Source organism: Homalodisca vitripennis, chromosome 5, assembly GCF_021130785.1.
Source record: "Homalodisca vitripennis isolate AUS2020 chromosome 5, UT_GWSS_2.1, whole genome shotgun sequence".
NCBI classification, from domain to species: Eukaryota; Metazoa; Arthropoda; class Insecta; order Hemiptera; family Cicadellidae; genus Homalodisca; species Homalodisca vitripennis.
This window is the reverse complement of record NC_060211.1, coordinates 81,274,596-81,288,086: the sequence shown is the minus strand read 5'-3', so window position 1 is coordinate 81,288,086 and position 13,491 is coordinate 81,274,596. Positions and strand designations below refer to the sequence as shown.

General features: G+C 34.9%; 1 protein-coding gene across 2 annotated transcripts in view; it reads right to left on the bottom strand.

The window, feature by feature from the left end:
- Window positions 1-2,580: 2,580 nt before the first annotated feature.
- Window positions 2,581-13,491, bottom strand: part of LOC124362441 (histone-lysine N-methyltransferase PRDM16-like) — a 196,960-nt gene continuing 186,049 nt past the window's right edge. For both annotated transcript variants that reach the window (XM_046816949.1, XM_046816950.1), the window contains exons 5-7: window positions 10,981-11,086; window positions 7,651-7,969; window positions 2,581-6,515 (exon numbers count right to left, since the gene is read on the bottom strand). In XM_046816949.1, coding sequence (XP_046672905.1) covers window positions 4,401-6,515; window positions 7,651-7,969; window positions 10,981-11,086 — 2,540 coding nt within the window. In that variant the 3' untranslated portion in view covers window positions 2,581-4,400. The remainder of the gene's footprint in view (window positions 6,516-7,650; window positions 7,970-10,980; window positions 11,087-13,491) is intronic.

Here is a 13,491-nt window from a genome sequence, read left to right as displayed (position 1 = left end):
TTAGAAATTATATGTAATAGTTACACTAGGATTTACAGACTTTTAAGTTACAAAATATAGGCAGTTTCATAACCAGGCCCAATTAAATACGACTGAAAATAAGAAATGTGAATTTTTGCTTTATGTACACGAGTTATACCTTGAAGGAGTGACATGTTTTTATAGTGACTTATGATGTATGGAATATATTTTTATTTCAATGTATCCTAAGGAAATTACGTTGTTAATAGCATTTTTCATAAAGGAATTAACGTATTTTTTAACAAAATACATATTCTTATCTTCAACCCTTTTCTATGAGATGACCCTGTATTTTGATTCAAATGCCTACCAATCTACGTAGATAAAAATGTATTTTTTCTGTCTTTCTAAAGAGAAAAAAAGAGCTATGACCAAATTTCTTTTGATAAAATGGATTATTACAACCAAAACTTATTGCGCCAACTTTAGTATGATATTTTGATTATAAAATGAAATGTGTACACTAATGCTTCTCATATTAAGTGTTTCACTTTTTGATCTTCCTATTGTTCTCTTCATGGTTGTTCTCTTATTATCGTGTGACTCATGAATCTGAAATAATTGGGTTAACCGTTAGGATGTGAATAAATAAATAATGTATAAAGTTTCTCAAATGTACAAAAATATTATATGGTTTGTATACTTTTAGGTTATAAGCCTAATTAAAACGTAAAATTGCTGTTATATTAGTATTTTATCCTGTTTACAAGTATTCATTGATGGTCTTTTAAAGTTTATAAATTTGGGATATATGTACTTGGGATATAGATTCTTTACGTGCAGTTTGCAGTCCCGTAACTCGACGGTAATATTCAAGATGAATGAAAATAAATATATATGATATATTGTTAAATTGTAAAGCAGTTTATGTGGGCTCAGAAAAAACAGTTTGTTGGTTCTTGCTGGCACGCTGTGGTTAGTACCACGACCAGTGAACAGAATTCGCTAGTGTTCGCACGGTGAACTGTAGTTTCTCGGTTTTGCCGTAGGATTGCGCTGTGAATTGTGAGATATCTGTGCTCAATTTGTTCTGTGATCCTAAAATATGATATCAATATAAAATAAGAATTCACTTCTCCAGGATTCGACCCCGAATTCTCGCTTCCGAATTCCGTGTTCAGGAAATGAGAAATTTAATGTCACGATTTTAAAAAGTACAGATTATCCCTAGGACAACAATAGTATTCAAAGAGATTATACATCAACCAAAGACTAGCCCAAATAAAAAAAACATTACCCTAATTCAAATAGCTTAGTTCAGAGATTGGCACTTTATGAAAATGACAAAACAGTTGTATCACAATATATACAACGCTACAGTTCAAAAGTAGGACTTGGAGAATCTTTTTCACAGACATGAATTCATAACCGATGTAACTCAAAATCAATTGTCATCAGTAATTTTTTTCCAAATTGAAAAATTTCGATGTTAAGGTATTTGAAATAAGTACTTAAGTTCAGCGGTTTTGCAGTAAAAAAATTTAGTTTAAATTATTGCTGCATTATTAGAATATTTACATTGCAACAATGTTCATGCATCGATTTTAAACTTGCGATTTTAAGATTCATGTAATAAAACAATTAATACTTACCAGTATTGCTTGTACTCAGACGTTTTGTGATGAATATATGAATTCATTTCAGACTTTATTCACACGGTTTTTAATATAATACGGATAACTCTAACCGGAGTCGTGATTGTCATTTAATTTCTTCAGCAAATAAATCATTCATTGGATAGATTTAGGAGTTTACACACATATCCTGAATAAAAAAACTAATCCGTCCATTCTCTCTATTGTAGTAGCAGTTATCAGTGTATTTTGCAGTGTAATTTTTCGATGATAATCAGCCATCACTTCTGTCTTCCAAAGTGGTAATTAAATAATACGTGCTTACATTGTAATTCGCTACTCAACTTCTTAAGTACATAATATTTCGCTGCAAAGCATTTTTTTTTGTTAATCTTTGAAAATTATCAGATTTAATTTTTGTTGACTCTAAGCTTAAAATTAACTAAAACACAATTATAAATAATTATTTTAATGTTCTAGTTAAATTAATAATTTATTAATAGGTTCAAAGAGTATCATTCAAGGGCTGCTAATATTTTTCTGTCTTTCCGCAGGGTATATCGAGAACAAATTAAGAAGACTTACAAAAGAAAATTTGATAATTCAAGATTTGGGCTTTCCAGCCAATTATTCTACACTTGATCTGGTGTACTCCTACCTTGTTTAGTTGAATATAAATTGCATCCATGAACTTCATGCATTCAACAATTACAGAATGTTCTGTTATAAATTCTGATTAGGTTGTAAGGCATCTAGAATTTTATGTGGAGCTCATTGTTTATTAGCGTATCATTATTTTAAAACTTGCTTATCAGTTTTTTTATCAGTAATCCTTCCAGTTCCAAAGTGTTAATTTGTTACCAATTAAGCGACATTTCATTTTCGTTATATTTTGTCATTAACTCAACAAATGCTTAGCATGGAAACTTACGATAAAATCTAGAAACATTGTTATAGAATGGGTTGAAAATAAATAACATTCGAGTTAAATTTTATTTAAACGTTTTATTTTTTAATGAAAGGTTGAACTTGACTGTACATGATATATCTTGTTATAAATATACAAGTTTTACAATCACATACACAGTTTGCTACACGATTACATCGCAAAACAGTTTATAATTCAAACGTTGTGACTAAGAGTTCATGCATGAGCATCGTGGTCTAAATACATATTTGAAAAAGTTAAGAGCTTATTTCACAATAATTAAATTCACAAATTCATAGTTTTATATTTGTATTTAATAGTACCAAATGATACAGAAAAATAAACTAATAATACTAAAATATTGTTCAAGTAAATTTGGTAAATATATTTTAAGATAACATGTCTCAAACAAATTAAATAATATTTTCTATGCGCCATTAGTATTTTTCAAAATGTCATGTCAAGAGTAAACATAGTAGTTTTGTATGGCTAAGCCAGGCGATTAAATAACTTAACTGTACCATCTCAACAACTTTCTCTAACTCACTAATTATTTCTACAGTATGGTTAAAAATTAAACAATCAACAAGTGAGAGAATAAATTATTCAAAGAGCAGTAAGATTAAACTTCACACAGCCTTGTTCGATTCCAACCTTTTTCTCTGTTGTAAAAAGTAATTGTATAACATTTAGACTCAATACAATAACACAGGAACACTTCGTTGCAATAAGTAAATTAAAGTTAAATAAATAATTGAAAATAGTACATAAACTAGTAGTCTGTAAAGAAACTAATACATTTAGTTGTCGACATTTTACCACATATATTGTTAATTAATATTTAAACAAATAGACATTCTAAACCAAAAATATTTTTAGAATGTAATAGAAAACATTTAATATACATTAAGCCGTGTGAAACTGTGCTTTCAAATTAAATAAGTTTAAACTATAATAAAACAATATAAAATTCTATTATGGCCTTAATGCATATGCAATCTCTCTCTTACAGCTTAACAGCATGTCTAAAAAAGGTATACATGAATCACGCATAAAAACAGAACTTTTAAATAATAATATAACATAAGTAATAAAACTAAAATTCTACTTTGTAAAACAAGTGTTTGAAATCTAATCAATATTGTAATATTTAATTATGAAAACAATTTTGCAGGATAAGAGTTGTTAAATTGCATAAATTCTTTTAAATTCAACGTCAGACTTGCACGTAGAAAGTGTACATAAAATATTAAATAGGTCTTAAAATTACTTTACAATTAGTAGGAGGAACAGTCCAAGTCTTAAACTTATTTCGGTGATATGTTGTGTGTTGCCACTTCTCAGATGAAATGTAATAACTATGTTGAACTTTGTACGGAAAACTTAATTTTTATTTACAGGTATTGAAATAATAAAACTCTTTATTACTGTCCACTGGTCGATACGTTTTATACAAAGTAATTGTAGCAATGTTGTTTTACGTACCAAGAATATTCATGGAAATCTTCATATAAACGTAATTAAATCATAAAAACGTTTGACAAGACCTAGATCACAGAGATAAATACATTCGATTGCTTTGTCATTTTAACACTATATTATTGAAGTGAAATTTGATTCTATTTCTACAGTGGCGAAATTCAAAACCCGAACTTTGATATAACAATATAGTATCGATAAAATTATAACATACACTATTCTACATTATTTAAAAATGTACATCGTTAGAATTGCCTAACAAACCTTTGGTACACTAGACTATCCATCGCCGAAGCATTGGAATACTTTCTGACAAATACTGGTAACACTCGCATATCCATCCACCAGAGATCAGCTATTCACCGGTAGGAACTCAGGGTAGAAGTCATCGCCCAGCGCTAGGTGCTTACGCGAATACTCTCCGGCTCAGATATGTTATTGTTCAACGGCGATTCGTCCTTGTCCGCCCTCAGCTTCAAGTCGAACGCAGGAGACGATAAGTCCTTGCCCACGATGAAATCCAAACCTTTGTTCACCACTAATCCTAGAGGACTATCCTGGTAACGAGATTTTCCGATAGTGTAAGGATATCCAGGATGATCTTGAGGAGAATCCCGGTCGGAGTCCGGAGCCACTTCTTCTTCTGCTGAGGTCGCTGTGGGGTTCATCCGTTCATGATCAGATGGATTAGAGGGAAGTTTGAACTGGCTGAGAAGATTTAGGTTCAAATTGTGGTTGAATGTGTCCAAATTGGAATAAGCGACTCGGCCGACGAAGTTCCTTATCTCGACACAAGCGTCTTCTCCGTCGTTCTCGTTGCTGCTACCAGGGCTGTCGGCGGCCGCTACGATACCGCTGCCGTCATCTCCTTCGTGTTTCTTCAGGTGACGATCTAGATTTGTCTGTTGGCCGAAACAACGGTCACACAAAGAACATTTGAAAGGTTTCTCCTTGTTGTGGATATTGCGGACGTGACGCTGAAGGTTCGATGATATGCTGAAGCACCGCTCGCAGTACTTGCACTTATACGGCTGTTCTCCCGTGTGTGTTCTGGTGTGTCTCGTCAGATTCGCAGATCTCGGAAACACTTTGCCGCAGAATTTGCAGGCGTACCTGTCTTTTATCTTGTTCCCATTCACACTGTCAGGCTGGGGATTCAGAACTTCGTGATAGGGTTTGTTACCGGTTCCGAAGTGCTCCATGGGTGGTCTCAACATGTCCAAAGGTGGCCGTGGAATACCTTGGCCATTGGCTAAACCACTCATCATCGTTGCAAGCAGGTTGTATCTGGATTGAAGCGGCTGCAAATGTGATGGCATGAACCGTTCGTGATTCGAGTGGGAATCAGGAGTAGGAAAACTAGGAAAGGGATTTCGGTAGAGCATGTTATCGATGTGGAGCGGTGTGTGGGGATGGATAGGTATAGGGCATACCATCGAAGGTGGTTTGCTACTTTCATTTGTGTGTAAATGCTTTTCAACTGGTGAATGAGAAGGTGGCGAGTTTAAAGACTCTTTCTTGGGTCTTAACGTCGACGTGTTCTTCGGGGACTCAGGAGAACTGTTTGGTCTAACAGGAGAAGTGCATTTCAGTTTACTCGGAGAATCCAATCTCCTAAATGACTTTTCTTTCTCATTAGCACCTTTATCGAATGAAGCTTGTGTCTTCAATTTCTTTGTAGGTGACTGATCGCTTTCGGACGATGAAAAGAACTGTTCATCGTCTTCATTGTTTTCATGATTGCTCTTTCTCTTTCCCTCGATTCTTAAATCTAGAGGCTGATCATCACTGGATTGTGGGTCAATTTGTTCCGGAGTTCTTAATTGACCACAAGATTGCCTGTCCTCACTAGAACTTGATAGATCGTGAGGTTCGGGTTGCACATCTACGACATTGATCTCTGGCTCTGCCAAGGACTCTTTTGGGTCTGAATAGGTACTGGAGAATATCGGTCTGGCTGGGGATGGTCTTGAAACCGCTTCTTCGCCTACGTTTGGGGATACTTTGTTGAATGTTTGATTGGACGATGTTGGAGGAGTGGTACACCGCCTCATGAAGTCCATTTCTGTCTTGACCTTGAGCAGTGATATGAGATGCTCTTCATTAGGATGATACTGATGGAACTTCATGGAACCCGGTTTTAGGTCCGTCTTCAGATCCAATTTGTCTTCAGTCAGTTGGTGTTGATTCATGAATGAACTGTTGAAGAAAGGAGCGGCAGGGTGTCCTGTCGGGAACATCGGAGGGTGGTTGTACGGAGGGATAATGGATGGCGGAAGGTAGAATGGAGGTCGAGTGAACATATGGTAAGGATTGGGGCTGGTGTGTGGGGGAATGTGTGGCATGCTACCGGGTGGCGGAGTTCTGGAGTTGCCGGAGTCACAGAACCGCTTGTGCTTGGAGAGCGAGTTGGAGGTGCTGAAGGTCTGACCACAACGTGAGCACTTGACCTGTTGACGACAACCCGTGTGCATCCGCTTGTGTCGACAGAGATTGGAGAACTGCGTGTACGACTGCAAAAAACAACACAAAACGTTATTAATACAAATTGAATATTAGTGTTGATAATATTATACATTGCAGCTCTTTGCACTTAAAGTTATTATTAATAAAAACCAATATAAATCACGTATATACCTACTCACTTTTTTAAACATTAAGTTTTTATAACTTTTAATCATCATCACATTAAAAATGAATTCCTTACTTTGTATATCCAATATTGATAAACAATCAATACGCATTGATAAACATTATTTATTTACATTGTAGTTACATATATATATATATATATATATATATATATATATATATATATATATATAAACTTGTTATATGTGCACAAGTTTGTATATACTTAAGACCACGCTCAAATAAAAATAACCACATGGGAAATACTTGTACGAATAGTAGTGTTTTCTTAAAAATACGTAAATAAGAATTTCATAATTATGTACACGTATTATATGTATATAATACGTCGGTGCTGTAGCACCGATTTGGACTATGTACTCCTATGTACAAGAACGATAGAATAAGGTTTAGTCACATTTTAACTGTCTAGAAAACAATCATAAGTATAAATAGTAAATAAATATGATTGCATTTTCAAGCATATATTAAATTAGGAGTGAATAATGCCTTCTTACGAAATACCAAATTGATTCAGAGTCACATTCAATGTAGACACTACGTACGAAAAGGTGTCAGCTTTAAGTATTGCCTCTTCGTAACTATTTTAAGAATGTTTGTTGCTTAATATTATATTATTCTAATACAATGTTTTAACTTGTATAATACATTTAAATTTTAAGTTTTAGTGCTTTAAAGTGTTTGTTTGTCTACTGACAGCTCACTGAACTTAAAGAATTATTACCTTCCCCGACACTCTCCTACTTTGTAAAAATTAATACAACAGACGTTTACATATAATATTACGAACAAGAAAGGTGTCATAAAAAGGTTTCCAAAACTTTCAAGGATTACTCTAAACGGGCATAACTGACCTCCGAAAAGATTTTTAAATGGGTTAGTGCCCAAAAACAAATGTTACCGTACTGAATGTAAAGAAAGTCGTTGGGTACGACCCCTGTATCGGGGCCACAACATCTAGTAAAGAGCTCCTAAGTTCACCTTGGCTGCACCAACCTTCAAGCAGACTTCGCACTGAAAGGGCTTGACACTGGAGTGGATGTGGCTGTGCTGCTTGAGACCCGAGGAGGAGGCGAAGGTCTTGCCGCACTCGTCACAAGCATGAGACCGCGCGCCCACATGGGAGGTGCGGATGTGCCTCTGGAGGTTGCTGCGGTCAGTGAAGACGGTGTTACAGTTCTCGCAGCTGTATTTGCGGTTGTGGGAGGCGATGTGGCGGACAAGTCCTGGCTGACTGGAATACCCCCGGGGACACTGCTTGCACCGGTGCTGATTGCGAGGATAGTGGTGGTACAGAACCAGGTGGTCGTCGAGGCTACACAATAAACAATACAGTAGGTTAGAAAAGAGAAAAACAATGTAATGTGTAAAAGTATGCATTAAACAGATTAAAGATGACGATTTCATTCATATACTGTGCTGCGTAAATATTTTCCATTCAGCATACATACAGCATACGGTAGGTCATAATCAAAGTTAAAAAAGTTCAGTACATGTAGTCTATGATCATATTTTAAGATTTCAAGCATGCAATAATGAGATCTAGACGTGATTAATATAATTTTGTCTATGAGATCAATTTGTATGGCAGAAATTGTATCAACCCTCTTTGTACATTCTATGTATCTGACAATTTGGACAATGCCAGAATCCTCACTTTTCATATTTAAAACGGGTTTTGATGTAGACTTTGTCAAAAGACACTGTGTAAACCTATGTTTCTAAATGAATGTATAGCCTTTATTACACTGTGAATTTCAATAATTCTGTGAAATTATCCACATCTTCACACCTAGGGTATATGGATGTTGCTTTGAGATTCACAGAAGAGGAAGGTTCAAGTTACTATTTTCGGGGTGGAGGTTAAGTGCCCGAATTATGGGTAGTTTGAAGTGGAATTGAAAGCGTGGGAAGCGCAAGGTGTGAACTATGGCTGCTAGACATGTCAGCCAGTCACAAGTGGGATGGGGTAGGGTTATTGAGGGAGGAGGGGGAGAACAGTTGTTGTTGATGGAATTATAGACATCGGGAGAGGAGGAAATACAATTAAATATGATTATCTTCGCGCGACAAAACTTCATAGTTATTACTGTTATAACTCCAAATGTGAACACACACAAAATTGGTGCTAAAATCAGTAAAGAGTGGACAAAATAAAGTCTCTGGATGGCAGAATCAGCAGTAAACTTGTATTTTCTTTAATTAGTAAAAACTAGCGGAACTTCTGTTCGCTTCACTAGTAAATCTCAGCTCGTTGTGCTCTCCGCCTTCCAAATTTCAAAAAATAGTTTCGTGCATTGAAAGTCTCAATGGAAGTTTTAATTGTGAACCATAATAAACATCTTAGAGAAATATATCCAAGTTAAAGTTGTTAACTTTATTAGGTACCATATTTATGACTAAACCAAAAATCTAAGTGCTTTGGCTATTTTTTATTAATGCAATAAAACTCAATTTTCATTTATATTTAATTAAATACAGAGATTAAAATATTACCACTCTGGAACTTATGGAATACCCCAAAGTTGTGTGAAAATGTCAAGACTCACGTTGTAGTAGTTGAATATCTCAAAACTTTTCTCACAGTTATTCCATTGTTAACATTATGTTTTAGCGTTGTATTGATTTATAATGTTATGTAGGACAATAGTGTCTTTCCGCATTTATATTTAATTTAGTAAACTGTCTTATGACAAAAACAAGTCATATTGGGAATCAGACCATTAACAAAACCATGACTCTCAGATATTTGTTTCGTCATAGGTCTCAATCTACTCTATAACTCAGATTAGTTTTATAACCTGCACTTTTTTTAACATGCATTTTGGAAGAACATAAGACATTGGAAATATTCACACATAAACAGAATTTTCATTGTTCTCCAGAACTGGGAATTTAAGCGAGCAATATTTTGGAAAGAACACTGTTATGAAATAGAGCCCATAAAAATGGGAGACAAATGCTGGCGAGGATCGGCGGAGTGCGATCGCTTGTCGCCGTGCCGCCCCACTGGGCACCATCCCCCTGGGGGTCATCGCGGAGTGTCACCCACAGCCATCACCCCATTACTCAGTATCATTTATTATCACGACATCACTCGCCAATAATGTTCCGTCAGCAAATCTTGTCAAGGGACAATCAGTACACGTATTTTGTAATAACAATAATCTCCGTTTGCCTGCAGTTTCTGCACCGTTATGTTGGCAGGACTTACAACAAAGAGAAAATTTCGATCATTGCCGACCTTTGTGATTCCGATCATTGCCACATAAAGTGGATAAAATTTGGATCTGATTAAATATTTTAGGTATGTTTCCTATAAAAAAGAGGTTTTATCGTTATCTTTAAAACAGAGAGCAGTCTAACACTTGTACATTGCGTGACACGAATCAAATATGTAAATGTTATGTAGTAATGTTACTGTCTAAGATTAACTGATATATACAGGGCGTGTCCTAAGTACCGGGAACGACCCTGAGGTTTACCCTATAAGAACAATGTTAAATTTCAAACACACATCCCCCTTTTTTGTCGTAAATCATGATTAATATGAATTAAAACGCTATAAAAGTGTAACTTTTTGAATATCTAGACAGAAAATTGTTTAAATGCATATTGGTTAATATGTTTAGGATCCCAAATTTTTACAACGCAAGAATTCGTTATTTTGAATGTCCCACCGATCACGTTTAAATTGGTTTTTATTAAAGACGGTGTTATTTTATTTTAAATGTTATCTAATCAGAAATTTCTAAGTATTTTCCAGTTGGAGCACGAAAGCTGTGGGAGCATCCAGATTTACTCAACCTGCCTTATATCTTCCATTTGGGCAGTGAAGACGCAAATTCCCATTGAGGAAATTATGACTGGAGGTTTCCACATTTAAACTTGTTTTTCCGAAAATAGAACCTATTAGCCTAAATTTCCATCAAATTGCAAGCACAATCCGACGTTCGTAATTAGACGTTCATTCAGCGGGTAATATTCCATATTTTGAAGCAGAATATTTTAATAAAATAATCTTGGATTGCTAAACACACTTCCATAACAGACCGTTAGAATTTCACACCGAAAATCGAGAGTTATACGAATGTATATATACAAAATATAGCCACCTATAACTGTAACAACTCATTATTTCTTATTATGATCATACCACTACAGTACACTGTGAGCAATGCAATAAGATATAACGATTTTACTTTTCAAATTGTTATACGAGTAATGCATAATAATGAATAGATTTTTGGAAATCTAACATAATTTCAATCTAACTGTAACCAGAATATAATAGTACAATAAGTTCGGTTGAAAGAAGAATAGTACCTGTCGTTGTCAGGGAATGGTTTACCGCAGACGTTGCAAACTACCTCTTCGTCGTCCTCAACATCGTCCTCACGATCCTCATCAAAGGTACCGGAGTGTTGAGATGCTGCAACAAAAACAATCAATTAATTAACTTTACCTGTTTGTAAATTATTCATTTTTCAGATTAGTGCACATTTTTATTAAGTTAATGCCACAAGGTACAAATTTGTAGAAAACTTTATGTACAACATTTTAATGAAAGGAAAAAAATGTGTTTTATTCGTTAGTACTCGAGGGGCTGAAAAATTTCATTCCTGTCTCTCCCGTGGTATCTTGAGAACGAACTGACCAACACACATGACATGAAGTTTGCATGAAACTTAATGTCTATAATGGAAATACCAAATACGATGGTGGTGCATGTCACTCCATGGAATTTGTCAGAGGGTTACTAATAATTTTCTTTTCCCTTATGGATAACAATGATGGCAATGAGAAAGCCACAGAATAAATAAGATTTTTGACAAATTGTGTACGATCAAATGACATTTTAGACGGCTAAACTTCATACAAATGTTGAAACACATAAAATCCACATAGTAAGTATATTCTAATTATTATTCTTCATAAATATATAGATTATAAAAATACTTCAGCAATACATACAAGACTACATAAAGATCTTTATAAAAATCTACATTTAGGTCATTAGTTCTATAACTAATTAACCTAAACTAATTTAACATTACAAGCATTCAGAAGCGCTACTCTTCAATCTCCAACATAAAAAACGTATGGTTTTGTTAAAATTTACATGCTATTAAATCGCAATGTTTTAATTTGTTTTATTCAATATGTCTTTAATAACTTGTGTCATTTTAGTGTTTAAAATGCATATAGTAAAAAACAACATTTAATTTTCCAATCCTGTGCCATATGCAAAGGGCATATAGCCATCTTTATGTTATACTTGTTGTTCAAATATACTTTCTTTAATAAATTTGTCGTAGAATTATTTGTTAAAATGAACACCTAAAAATGAAGTATGTTAAGGATTTTCACTAGAACAGATATAACACGACTCACTAAGGATCCGAAATGTTTATTTAATGGTATCCCTGTAATTCCTTTGCCAAATATAAAAGGCACAACTCTTTTGTTTAGGAGCGATATTTTGAAACACGCGCGAGAGGGTAGGCTCCGACAAAGCCGATGATCCATCAAAGTCCAGGATGTAGCTTACTGTAGCACCACACCGCCATTTTTCAAGCCCTTCTTTCTTCTCTGCGACAATAACCTAATGATCATCAATATCCAAGGTTACCTTCAGTGTTCTTTGTACATTTTAAAGTGCGCGAGTCAATAATGACAAATTTCGTGTCGTGTCAGCCCTTTGTGAAAAATGTAGGGCGGGTGGAAGAGAAAAGATTAGACCGCCACCTTGTCCTTTACTTGTTTCGTCGATAACTGTGTTTTGAGGTCATTAGACTCGAATCGACTGTAGGAATCCTTATATATTTATAATAAAGGCGTATCTGGAAAGGTCTTCCATATTAGCGTCGTAAATGAAAAGGCTACATTGCTGCTTTACATTCAGTAACTGTACATCATAGCTTACAAGGGCAATAGCCATGAAACAATAGACGAATTCCAACCGACTTCCTTCACCTTGAATCTTACTTTAAATTTTCTTAGTTCACTTTGTAATTGCAGCCGTTTGAATAATGGGCGAAAAATCAATCACCCTTATTAATGTGTCTTATCATCTCTATATTTAATATCTCCTCAATAATGATTCCGACGCATTTAATCAACTTTTCACTACACTTTTTCCAATTTTAACCATTCGTTTCTGAATTATTAGGCTCACGTCATTCTAATTCTGAGTTTTCAACATCTGCATAAGTTATTAACAACGATTAACAGCACTAATCAACAATTTGTTAATCCTTTAAGCCCTGTAATCCGCAGCATCGCGCACCATTATATCTGAGTATATCTACTTCAAGGATATACACTATTTCTTTCTACTTCATTGATTTAGATCTCTTCTTTCCCCATGTCCCCTTACACCAACGACGACTCTATAATAATCTTCAAAGTGTACCTTTATTTTACAATTTTTATTGTGAAAACTGTTTCCTATAAGGTCCTCTTAATCATTTTTCATTTCGATATATATTCTTGGATTACAAAATAGGTTTTAGAAAATCGTGAACGTCTTAAAGTCTACTTCAGTTCAACTTTATATCGCTAATGTACAGAATGTAGCCTATATTCAGAGCTGAATCAACTCTCGATGGATCGGTCTGTTGTGAGTGGGGCGATGACAGAACCAATACTTGCCGGGCTGAACCAGCATGCCGTGCTGAAGCCGTGCTGACGCGGGACATGTGGCTGTGTCATCAGGCGACACATAAATCATGCCTCAATTAATGGTTCTCACATCGCGAGTGTGGCCCCAAACACATATTCCTCGCCATGTTACCTCTTTTATCGGTTACCGTTTTCATTCATTATTTCATTAAT